The sequence below is a fragment of the Canis lupus genome, chromosome 5, assembly GCF_048164855.1.
Source record: "Canis lupus baileyi chromosome 5, mCanLup2.hap1, whole genome shotgun sequence".
NCBI lineage: Eukaryota > Metazoa > Chordata > Mammalia > Carnivora > Canidae > Canis > Canis lupus.
This window is the reverse complement of record NC_132842.1, coordinates 5,373,275-5,386,027: the sequence shown is the minus strand read 5'-3', so window position 1 is coordinate 5,386,027 and position 12,753 is coordinate 5,373,275. Positions and strand designations below refer to the sequence as shown.

At 47.1% G+C, this 12,753-nt stretch overlaps 1 protein-coding gene across 9 annotated transcripts in view; it reads left to right on the top strand.

The window, feature by feature from the left end:
* The window catches only part of PDSS1 (decaprenyl diphosphate synthase subunit 1), a 46,819-nt gene that overhangs the window by 32,951 nt on the left and 1,115 nt on the right, over positions 1–12,753 (top strand). For 4 of the 9 annotated variants that reach the window (XM_072825302.1, XM_072825301.1, XM_072825300.1 and 1 more), the window contains 3 exons: positions 4,464–4,544; positions 4,649–4,762; positions 10,588–10,668. In XM_072825302.1, coding sequence (XP_072681403.1) covers positions 4,464–4,544; positions 4,649–4,762; positions 10,588–10,668 — 276 coding nt within the window. Of the gene's footprint in view, positions 1–4,463; positions 4,545–4,648; positions 4,763–5,682; positions 5,992–9,423; positions 9,498–10,587; positions 10,669–12,753 lie in introns of those variants that run through there. The other 5 variants (XR_012030783.1, XR_012030785.1, XR_012030786.1 and 2 more) reach the window with 5 other exon arrangements.

The window sequence follows — 12,753 nt, the reverse complement described above, 5'->3', positions numbered from 1 at the left end:
TTTTAATATATGTAGGTGGATATGCGTATATCTTGGTCTTTTTATATCCCATCTGTGTGTATTCAAAACCATGAGGTCACCACAGGATTCCTGATTTCTTCTAGCATTCCCTTCTTTCCCGACGGACAGTTGACCTTTGGACAACAAGGGTTTGAACTACACAGGTCCTTCAATGTGGGTTGTCTTTAAAAAAATTTTTTTAGTAAATACAGTACAGCAGTGTGACAGTCCTTTCTCTTCCTTGTGATTTTTCTAATAACATTTTCTTTTCTCTAGCTTTATTGTAAGAATAGGATATAATACATATAACTTCCAAAATATGTGTTAATCAGATGTGTTCATAACTGAGACTTTTGGTCAACAGTAGGCTGTTACGTTTTGGGGGGAGTCAAAAGTTATGCATAGATTTTCAACTGCAGAGGAGGTGGGGTGGTGTCAGCACCTCTGATCCCCAAGAATAAGAAGCTTAGCTCCCCATTCTCCACAAAATATGTATCTTCTCAATCCCTTAGACATATACGATAGGGGCTTAAAAATTGGTACCTCCTGGGATCCCTGGGTGGCGCAGCGGTTTGGCGCCTGCCTTTGGCCCAGGGCGCGATCCTGGAGACCCGGGATTGAATCCCACATCGGGCTCCCGGTGCATGGAGCCTGCTTCTCCCTCTGCCTGTGTCTCTGCCTCTCTCTCTCTCTATGACTATCATAAATAAATTAAAAAAATTAAAAAAAAAAATTGGTACCTCCTATCTCTGTAAAACAAAACAAAATAAAACAATCAAAACAAAAAAAACCTTCATTATTTATTGTTCTTTTTATCTTTAGCCTGAGGATAATATAATAAAAAATCTGTGTTCAAAAGTTACCCTTGGCCCCTTTTCAATGTGGCTATATGTCATTATTTGAAATACAGGTTAAATTCCTTTTAACTCCATTTTAGGAGTTCCCTCCCATTCTTAGGGGTTTTGTGTTTTCGGTTGGAGGCTGTTGTTGTTTCGAGTGTATGAAACGTTAACATAACTCTGAGTCCGGACTGTACAGACAGGTGACTGCCCGCCAGCCCCTCGGCGGGTCCCTCCCCGCACCCCGTCCACATCCTTCCACCCGTCCCGCGCAGACCTGGTCTCTTAGCTTCTGCTTCCACCTGTTTACACAGATGAATGGACACACGGGCCTGTGACCTCCCCTTTCTTTTTCTTTTTTTTTTTTTTTTTTTTAAGATTTTATTTATTTATTCATGAGAGACACAGAGAGAGAGGCAGAGACACGGGCAGAGGGAGAAGCAGGCTCCACGCAGGGAGCCCGACGCGGGGCTCCATCCCGGGTCTCCAGGGTCACGCCCCGGGCCGCAGGCGGCGCCAAACCGCTGAGCCACCCGGGCTGCCCTGCCCCCTCCTTTCTTACAAGGAAAAGCCGTGCCCTGTGCTCGGTGTGCGCCTTGTCTGACCTTTGCACCTTGCCGTCTTCGGTTCAGGACACCTGCGGGAAACGCCCCACGCTGCTCTGTAATGGTCCTCGGCTGCTAGGGCGCCGCAGCGCGCCGGCGTGTGCCTGCAGGCGGGCGTCTGGGCTGCTGGCGCCTTCCCGGGCCGGCCCGAGCCCCGCGGGGGCTTCCGCTTTGTTAGCGCGGCCCCGGGTGCCTTTCAGGGTAGCTGTGCGCGGTTCCGATGCCCGCCTGCAGCCGTCCTCGCCGCCTCTGCCGGCCCCGACAGAGGGGAGGTGGGATGGCGGCGGGGTTCTGGACCTGAACATCTCTCCAGGTGCTTACACGCCATTTTCAGACCTTGAATGTTTGAGACTCGCCCCTCCGCGTCTTCTGCCCCCCCCCCCCCGCCCTTCTAGCGGGTTTGGTCCTCCCCTCCCCCCTGCAATTTTAAAGAGCTCTTTCTATATTAAGAATATGAGCTCTTTATCTGTGATTTTACGCTGCCTGTGTTCTCTAGTATTTCCGGTTGGTTTCTGACAACGGCCTGTTTGGGGGCTGTCGTGTAAGAACGAAGCTCCGAGAATCTCCCGCCGCCCGGCGGTGGCGGTCCGGTGCGGTGGAAGCCACGCCTGGAAGCGGCGAGGCGCGCGCGGGCCCGGGCCCGGGCCTTCTGGGACAGGGCTCGTGAGCCTTCCAGAGCGTGACCCCCAGCAGAGGCACAAGAGCACGCCGGCCGCGGTCCGCTTCCCACGGAAGGCTCAGCCAAGCTCCACTTCCCTGCCTCTGTCATTCCTGGAACGCCGGGAGCGGAGTCCCGCACCCCCTTTGCGCCGTGGTGCTGCGCGGCCTGGGGCCCTCCCGGCTGGAAGGGCAGAGCCAGGCAGCCCCTCCCGGGCCTGGGGGGCCGCTGAGACCCGGCCGGACGGTGCCCCCCCTCGGCGCCTGTGAAGCACGAGGCGCCCCCTGAGCACAGCCCGTCCCGCGGGCGCACACCGCAGGCGGCGCAGCCTCGCGCCTCCCGGGCTCACGGTTTGCCCTCTCGGCTTCCACTGGGTGCCCGTTAGAAGCAGCCTAGTACGGTGAGCGACAGCCGCCTCGGAGTCCGACCTCTCGGGTTCCAGCCCCGACTCCACGGCGTCCCAGCCCTGCAGCACCTGGCGCCGCCCTGTGTGGCTCCGGCCGGCTGGTAAGCGAGTGCACCTGCGACAACTCTCAGGCTGGCCCCCGGCGCGTGCTGGTGCTCGGGGAGTGTGCACTCCTGCCACCCGCGAACCACAGAGCAGACGCTTATGAAACGTCGTGAGGTTTAACTGAGATAACGTGATGTGCTCTCCTAGGCACTCCCTAAATTTTAATCCAGTGAGTTTAGAAATAGAATGGAGGTTTTGTTTTGTTTCGTCTTAGTGTCTCTTACTTTGCAGGAAGAAAGCTGGCACTTCTGTGCAGTTTTGTGTTCACAGCGTGAACGGGAGTGCTCTGTGAGTCATTTCCGCCGAGAAAGGGCATCTTGCTCTGAGCGCAGCACATCCCAGGCTGCCTAGGCTCCTCTGCTCATTCGGCCAGCTTGAGGGCTATCCTGACTCTTGTCACGGTTTCTGAATTGTGTCCCACGTGGCCTCGTGGATTCTTCAGTTTGGTTGGAAAGAGGAGTCTGTCCCTGTAGCAGTTATGAGTTTATTATACACTGGAGGAAGTGACCTTCGACAACACGCATGTTGTCATCTAAGCACGAGCCACCAAAGATGACAATCACAGGCTACCTGACGTCATCAGAAGCATCGTCAGGGCTGAGCAAGTTGTGTGATCCGCCTTTCGTTAGCCACGGTGCATGGACACTGCCCAGCTCCTGTTTCCGCATCCAGGGGATGAGTGGGGGGAGGATTATTAATAATCACAAAGCCCTAGAGTTCTCAGATGCCAGGCACTGTGCTGAGGTTTAAAAGTAGCATCACATGCATTCCTATGGCAACGCTAGGAGCTGAGTGCTTCGTCCAGCACGTTACAGAAGAGGAAACCGAAGCACAAAAATGTCAAGCAATACACCGAGATGACGCGCGTCATGAGGGGGGTCGCCGCGCCTCGGAGAAGCCTGACTGCAGAGCCCGGCCCCAGCGCAAGGAGGTTGAGCCCCGACCAGTGGGGTGGGGGATGGGGACTGAAGGTCTTTCACCATCAGGGACCCACTCCCGAAAGGACCCTGGTGCCACCTGGTTTTCTCACGCACTCGGTGTAGACGTTTCCTCTCCAAGGGACTTGATGCCCCTCCTGTTCCCCTTGTCTGGTTTCTACCCAGTCTTTGTTTCCTAGAATGTGACCAGGCCTGCCTGCTTAGCATGCTTATTAGAGCAATGGGAAATGCACTCAAGTGGCCAGTGCCAGCTAGGTTTTCTTGAGTTTTTGTTTGTTTTTTGGTTTTCTTGAGTTTTAAAAAGACTTTGAAGTCCTATTTCTCCTCCCCTGAAAAAGAGAGGGGGGAGCTTTTATGTAGTTAATTGCTTCTTGCTGGAGAAATATAGAAACAGTAGGACCAGGGAAGACCCTTTGATAATGAGAAAACAGTATCTGTCGAAAGTGTGAGGCTTAAGGCTGTTACAGACATGTCAGGAAATAAGGGAAATCACCAAAAATTATTAAAAGAAAGGAAATACAAATGAGGAAATCTACATATGGCAACATCAAGTGTGATGAGAGCAGATTAGGAGATCTATTCCTAAAATAAGAGCTAAATCAATAGAAAAATAAAAATAAAAACAACATTTAGGCCAGACTTGCTGAGTGCTAGAAACAGCAAGAAGGATGGCTAATCCTGGGAGCAGAGGGGTGGAAAGTAGCTTCCCAAGAATTTAAGAGCACGATCTGAGATTGAAACTGAAGCCCTTTCATTAAAAACACAGGTATTCTGTGCATGTCTGGTGTCCTTCTGAGGGCAGGATCTCCTGACTGCATAATACAGCCTCATCACCTCTTAACGGGGTGTGTGCAAGGCTTGGCTGCTTGCTTGTTGCCAGCGACTCATTCCAGATTTCTCTCTCGGCTTCAGGTCTCTGTCCTAGGATGCCCGGACCCGGTGGTGCATGAGATTGCCTATCAATACGGAAAAAATGTGGGCATAGCCTTTCAGGTGGGTCTGCTGCCTTTTAAGAATGTGACCTGTTGGCACAGTGGGAAGGGCCTCGGTGACACCAGTATGGCAGTGCTTTTGACATATTTTTTTCTGTTTGCTAGCTGATAGATGATGTGTTGGACTTCACCTCATGTTCTGACCAGATGGGCAAACCAACGTCAGCGGATCTGAAGCTTGGCTTAGCCACGGGCCCAGTCTTATTTGCTTGCCAACAGGTATGTTTTCCAAACTCCCTTTGACACAGCGCTTTGAATCTTCCAGGCACGGCTGATGGGAAGGTTCAGATAAGGAAGGTGTGGGGAAGCGTTTTACATAAAGACCTTAGATCTAGATGTGACCTTGGCTCTGTGCCAGAGATATTGGGACTAGTTACTTTACTCTAAAGCTTTATCTGTGTCCTCATTTGTGACACTGAGGAGATGACCACCGTCATCCCAGGGCTGTTGTGAGGATTAACTGAGATAACATTCCTGGAGGTACTTGACAAAAGCCGCGTGCATCCAAGGTAGCATTACGATTATTTCCATATGTTTTAGGGACTGACAAGGTGAATGGTTTCTGCATCTTGATTATAGAACTGGACTTGGGGTGTGCCTCAGAGCCCCTTAAAAAGGCACAGGAAGGGCCTCCAAGCATGAGAAATTCTGCAGTTTTAGAAGTTTAATGGGACTGTTTGCTGCTCTCAGAGAGCCTTAGCCACTGCCTCAAAAATGTCAAGAAGTCAGTGGAATGCACTACTAGAGCCACATAGTTCCTCCTTTCTCCAGATTGAGGGGCTGCCCATTAAGGAAGTAAGTAAAGCTGCCTTCATATTCTCCTTAATGCGGATAAGAGTTTAGGACCTTCAGATGTTGCAGGGACTGTGAGGCAGACATTTCCAGAGCCTGCTCTGGAGCCTGGCCACATTGCTCGGGGCTGGGCCAAATGTGGCTTGAAGTAAGTGGGACATTGGCTGGCATTTGGACATCTTTTTAATAAATTTTCATCTTTGTAGTATATTTAATCCTGTATGTAGCAAAGTGATAACATGTTCATCACCATGCCATGCAATTAAAAATTAGCTCTTTGGTCTAAAACTTTAGTAACTTTTAGCCTCTCCAAGAGTTTTGCCTCTGTTCTTTCTCAAAATTTGCAGAGATAAACCAACCATGTCTTCCGTAGAATTCAGTGATTCCATTTTGACATTACTGAAGCCAGTGCTCTTGCTTTGATCAGTTTCTGATCCAAGAAAGGCAAGATCACCTTTTATCCACTGCCCAGCAGAGCCGTCACCAGGATAATTCTCCTCGGAGGAGGCCGGTGGCTTGGGGGGCCTGGGCCAGGACGACACAACACACTAGAGGACAGCCGTCAGCTGAGGAACAAGGGCTCCAGATATCCAGATATTTGTGGAAATATCTGTCCTCACTGCCAGGCTCTGTCCTCGCAGAACTTTGAGGCTGAGGTGAGAAGTCAAAGGTGTGCTACAAATGGTCCTCTCTCCTGTGGAGACTAACTTGCCAGCCCACACTCAAGGAGAATACTAAAACATGTGCTAAGCTCTGACAAAAATTTATAAAATCCCCCTGAATACATGAAAGCACGAGCAAGGAATATTTTTTTTTTCCCCATTAACCCACAAAAAAGAGGATTCATGAGCCAAGCAAACGTAAAGGCATGCCGGAGCCTAGAAAGATCACTGCCTTCCATCTATCGGACTACAAACATTAGTCTACTCCCGAGGCCCTGATTAGCCAATGTGAGTAAAGAACAGGAGGAGCGGAGGACACAGGGACTGGGCCAGCTCAGGAAAGATTTCTGTAGTGAGGCCCTGAGTTATCAAGATGAGTAGGGAGCAGGCCTTTTCCAAAAGAAACTTGCACCCTACCAAAAAGCTCCGGCGTCAGACTTTTAGAAATCTTAGCAGTTAAATAACTGTTGTGAGCCCTGTGACACTAACAGTTGAGTCCCCCTAAACTGCAAGGTGACGGACTGAGAATGGATGCCTCTTCTGATTGTTTCACTAGGAACATATTTCAGAAGAAACAGATTTGCTTTCCTCCACACAAATGAGTAATAAATAATTCTCCCTTCAGATGTAGTGGGGCAAAGGCGGGGGGAAGGGGATCCTGCCTATGTGTTAACTAGTGAGTACTGATACATCAGAGATTAAAAATGCTGGTTTGGAAAGGCAAAGGGCAAGGAAAAGGCACACACAGAAGCTTACGGCGTCCCAAACCACAGTGCTACAGGTCTCCCTGGGAATGCAGCATCACCAGGCACCCACCCACCCTTCCCAGACAACACTGTTCCCATCTGCCTGGAAGGTGGCAGGAAAAGGAGTGAACAAGGCGCACGGCAGCCTTAGAAAAGGGAACAGAGGGGCGCCGAGCAAGCAGTGACCCTGGGCCGAACCTGCTTCCTAAGTAGACTGGCTGCTGTGTCCCGCACAGGTGCACAGGCAAGAGTTACGCAAAACAGCTTAAGTTGTTTTCAAGGAAAACATCAAGTTTAGGCTCTACCTTGGACTACACTGTCAAGAAAGGGATTCTTGGCCAGAAATGTGGTGAAAAGATTGACCTCGCCAGAAGTGGTTTTGGGTAAAACAGGTTCCAAAATGACATGAGACTGTGCAGTATCTCCATTTAATGAAAATGCATTGTTTTCATGGTTTGCAAAGGATTCTTTCATACGTTCTCTTTCACCTCACAACGCCTCTTTGTGGTAGGCATTATGCCCATTCTACACGTAAGAGAATGACATGCAGACCTGGCCAAATTAACCGTCTGGTAGATGGCACAGCAGATTACTGAACACCAGCTCCTCTAAGACCACTATTTCTTTCACTCCACAATGTAATATAATTGCCAGTGCTGACGCTGATGAAAGCTTGTCTAATGCCTGGTGGGGCTTCCCCTCAGAGCAGGTAACTCGTGTGCTCTGGCCCTGGTGACACTGAGAAGAGCCTCTGTCAGCCCTTCATGATCTGTCATTAACCGGCCCACTTAGCAGAGTCCTCCTAAAATGTTTGTAATCCTTTTCCATAGGTGGGTGACTTTTATTTGCCAGTTACTTAAATTAGTCTTTGAATTTTTCCACTTGTGAACGCTGAGTCTCGACCAGAAGCAACTTTGGGAAACCATTTTTCCTTTTTAACACTAGGTTGTCTTGAAATAGGAATTTCCTGATCCCAACAACTTAATGAAACTCCCTCTCCTTGGAATTCACTATTTTTGATATTTTTCTAAAGAAGTTTCTGGATAACAGTACAGGGGATTTAAGAGAAGTTTTGGGATTTCTGGAGAGGTCCCATTAATGACAGTGTCCTTCCATCATGCGTATATACATATTTTCTGTAAGAACAGAAATGTCATGTTAAGTCTTTAAAAAAGAGTATGTAAGTTGGATTTTGAGAACTTGAGAAACAAAATGGAAGTGATTTTTAGGTTCTTTTTTTCTTTTTTTTTTTTCTTCCATGAGATTGTGTTAGTTCATAGATATCCTTTAAAAGATCTTTTCCCTGGGTGGCGCAGCGGTTTGGCGCCTGCCTTTGGCCCAGGGCGCGATCCTGGAGACCCGGGATCGAATCCCACATCAGGCTCCTGGTGCATGGAGCCTGCTTCTCCCTCTGCCTATGTCTCTGCCTCTCTCTTTCTCTCTCTGTGACTATCATAAATAAATAAAAATTAAAAAAATAAAAAAAAAATAAAAGATCTTTTCCTTTCTTCTGCTTCTCTTATTTGATAGAAGTCACCAGACCTAAATGTCAGCCAGCTGCCGCCACCAGCCCCAGCCCCTGCACCAGCTGTACAGGCTTCTGCTGTGACTGGCTGGTCCCCTAGAGTTACCCAGGTTTTGTTTGAGTAAGCTTGCTACATTTATTGAATCGTCTTTGTAGTTTAGTTTATGGATACATTTCACAGTTAGAATATGATTCGTCCTTCTCTTTTTTTTTTTTCCCTGCAGATTTACTTATTTTAGAGAGAGTGAGAAAGAGAGAGCAGGGGAGAGGGGAGAGAATCTTTACGCAAACTCTTCACTGAGCTTGGAGCCCAACGTGGCCGACTATCCTGGCCTGAGCTGAAACCAAGAGTCACTCAGCACCTAGGTGCCCCTAGTTCATCCTACTCTTAAAAGGTTTCCTTATCTCAAATTAAAACAGCCTGGACAAACAAATTTCCTTATTTCTCACTAAGTCCGCAAACAGGCAATTGTTCCTGTTAACGCCTCTCACTTCTTGGCTTAGGCGCCTCTCACTTCTTGGTTTAGGCGATGAGGGGACAGGGGAATGCCTGGGGGAAGAGCGTGGTCATTTGCATATGAAAATTGCACACTCTAGTATTTAAAGGAAGGATGTCCTCACACTCAATGCAAATATTTTCTTCAAGCTTTGCTTTCTCGAAGCATTTTATACTAAAAGGAGAGAAACCACACAGCACAGTTTACCACCCTTGTTGGTCCTACAGAAAAAGCTCATGCATCATAAACAAGGTAACTTTACCAGATGCCCAGGATAGTATCCTGTCAGCCCGAAGGGTATGGCCCTCCTGAAAGCCAGTTTTGGAACGTGCTATTAAGACAGATGCCGACCTGATTTGGCTTTTTACCACTAAAATGGTAAATCCACTAAATGGATTGATTTGAGCTTCCTGATGTGTTCCCTGTAAAACATAAATTATTCTATTCTTAAAAGGTCAGTAACTAAAACAAATCACTGGTGTTCATTTACGAACTAACCATTTGCTGGCCTTTACACTTTATAAGCATGTGAAGAGCCTCGACAAGTTTAGAACTGTGTTCTGACACATCCTTTGCTCTGCAAGGAACATTCTCTTAATTCTTCATCTGTCACCATCCGGTTGAGGTTTTTCTATGTGTGCCCTATTTTTTCTTCTAGGATTACTAATACCGTGGTGGTGGTTACAGGACAACAACTTCAGACTCCCTGCCAGGGAAAAACTGGCAACTGCTGTAAGCGCTGATGTGTCCAAAACCAAACATATCCTACCTCTTATTTCATGGAACCAGAAGCTGTTAGAGCTGATGGGGAGGCTAGGACCTCAGGTTATGGATCTCACTCAACTGTGGAGGCACCAGGACTGGAGTTCCCATGTAGAAAATGAAGGGATCTGGTGTCCTGACTTACTGATTTTGTTCACGGTGACAATTCTCCTGAATTGTTGCTTAGTATAGCGGAATACAGAATTAACTACAGTAATGTGACTGGCCTGTCTACCTCTGTCTGCTAATTCAGTGGTTCTCAAACTTGGCTGCACATTAAAAACCCCTGGAGTGCTTCTAAAATCATTATGCACAAGCCGGACCACCCCACACCTCCCACTCCACCCTCTGCCCCAGCTAATAGAAGCAGAATCTTTGGGAGTAGATCCAGGCCACCATGAATTTCCCAAGTGACTCCAGTGTGCAGTCAGCATTGAGTACCCCTGCTCTGATCCGCTTGACAAGCTGCTGAGGTAGAGCTCTGCTCAGAACACCCTCTGCCTGGATACCTCAGTAGCTTTCAGGTGTCACCCGGTTTAGCACTACAAGTAGAATGCCTAGAATTCCCAGCCTGCTCCTAGGCCACTGCTTCTCAAACTGTCAGCAGGGTCAACAGAGTCCGTATCATCAGAACCTGTTAGAAATGCATGCTCAGGCCCAACCTACTCATCAAGAAACTTGGAGGGAGTGGCCCAATAGGCCTCTGGTGATTCTGGTGCAATCTAAAGTTTGAGAACTACAAGAGAAGCCACTAAGGAGATTTTAGGGACGTACTTTGTTCCTTTGCTCTTTTTTTACTCCGTGTTGGACCGAGGATAGAATAGAACACCAGAAAGAATGAGGACCAACAGTTACCTCTCCTGAGCAGCAGCTCAGTCCCTGGGCATGGAAAATGGAGGTGTCTCTTAGCTCTGCTTCTTTAATTGCTACAATTTACTGCCCACCCCCCACCATCTAAACATTTAATCCTTTTTGGGTTTTTCTCCTGTTGTTGCAAACTTAGTGTTAGAACATTTGATTCTCACAAGAGCAATAAATAGATTTCTTTCTTTATGGTTAGTTCCCAGAAATGAACGCTATGATAATGAGACGGTTCAGTTTGCCTGGAGATGTGGACAGAGCTCGACAATATGTATTGCAGGTAAGATTATCTTATAAAAAAAAAAAAAAGATCATCTTACAAAGAAGGCAGGAGCAAGAACAATGTGGCAGAGTTCTTGAATCAAATAATGTAACAAGTTTTAGATGCAAAACCAAGTGTGGTCAATCTTTGACAAAAACCGAGGAGGAACTTGTATAATTCCTTTTTCTTCTAGAATTCTTTCTAAAGACTGCAATTTAATTGGCCTTGGGTAAGGCGTGGACATTAGGATATTTTTTAAAAGCTACACAAGTGAGTCTAATGTGCAGAGCCCCACTAGTCAGAAATCAGTCTTCCCCAAATCCACGGGTAGCATGCTGCTCTCAGCCACACAGATGCGCCCCACCCGGGGCAGGCTCTCACCTTTGCCACCACCGTGATTATCATCATCTCAGCATTGGTCCTCCCTAGTCCCTCCCAGAACTGCCATCAGTGGTCACTTGAGAACCAAGGGCTGTAAGCTTACTTCAGATGTATTGCCACATATCCTTGGAACTTTTCTGTAGAAGCCACATCTTTTTACATGTTTTCCCTCTCAATAACTATCTTTTGAGAATGAGATAGGGTGAACAGTTTTTAGTAAGCTCACGAGTGGTCTGGGATCTATGGTTAGTGCAGTACTTAAAAGAATACCAGGTATAGTTACCTTTCAGATTTCCAAAAAGCAAGACCCCCTCCAAAGGATATATTTCTCTTAACTCTCTGTACTTTAAGCATCACGATTTGCCACCACCTCTTTGGAGGGTAGTTCAGCAGTATTAACAACTCCGTACAAGGGGCTGTAGTTGAGGTCGATGTACCTGGGAGAGGTTCTGGTGTCAGAAATAATAGTATTACTGAAGGCTGAAGTGAGAAGTCAGACTGAAAAGAGGCAAATTTAACCTTTGATCTTAGCAAAACAGTGAAGTTGCAGCAACCTTAGGCAGAAATGCATTTAGAAAGGCACAATGTTCTCTTAAATTCCCCAAAGACCTCTAAATTCTAGCTCCCTTCACCCAGAGCGCCTTCCTAATCCCTTATTCCTTCATTAAATATGAATGGACAGCTAGGATTACTAAATAGTTGATTAGAGCTTGCTGATTGAGACCAGGGTAAAGGGAAATACTCAGGGAAAAATGTAAATGGGAGGGGGCGGGAAAATACTGTATCCATAGAACAAGAACAGAATATGTTTTGAAAAACACAGAACGAGCTCTAAGAAAATCTAAATGATTGTAAAAAACTAGCTCCAAAGGAGGATTCTAACATGAAATGAGCAAATCTTCGAAAAAGTAAACAGCAAGGGAAGAAAATGAGAAAAGCTTTGAGAGGATCAGTACGACATGAGGCAACAGGTATTTCAGGAAGAGAATCCAAAAACAGAAAAGAGTGGTCTGGAGAAGAGCTCAAAACTGGCTTGGGATATAGCAAGAACCCTGGTTGCCAGGGGGCAGCAGGCAAGGCCTTCCAAATGACGAGGAGACATTCAAACCAAGAATTCGGGGATCCCTGAGTGGCTCAGCGGTTTAGCGCCTGCCTTTGGCCGGGGGCGTGGTCCTGGAGTCCCAGGATCGAGTCCTGCGTCGGGCTCCCAGCATGAAGCCTGCTTCTCCCTCCTCCTGTGTCTCTGCCTCTCTCTCTCTCTCTCTCTCTCTGTCGATCATAAATGAATAAATAAATAAATCTTTAAAAAAATAAAATAAACCTAGAATTCTATATCCGTTCATTAAAATATGAAGGCAGAAGTCATCCTTACACTTAAATACTGTAAAGCTGATTTCCATTTTCTGAGTGAGTTATCTCTGGATATATTTCAGTAACAACGTGGGAACACCAAGAACAAGAAAGCTGTGGGCACTCAAATCAGTGGACTAAAAAAACCTACCTGGGATGGCAGCTGTTAGAGCTGGAAGGCAGTCAGCCTAAGCAACAAACAGAATGATGAAGGCAAAAAAAAAAAAAAGAATGATGAAGGCAGTGGAGAGATTAGGGATCAGGAGCTGCTTTCCCAAAGAGGAAGAAAAGGAGGCAGTTATATTCAGAAGTGGGCTTCTGTACAATACGGCACAGCAAACTAAAATACATCCTATTTTGTGTCAATTGGTA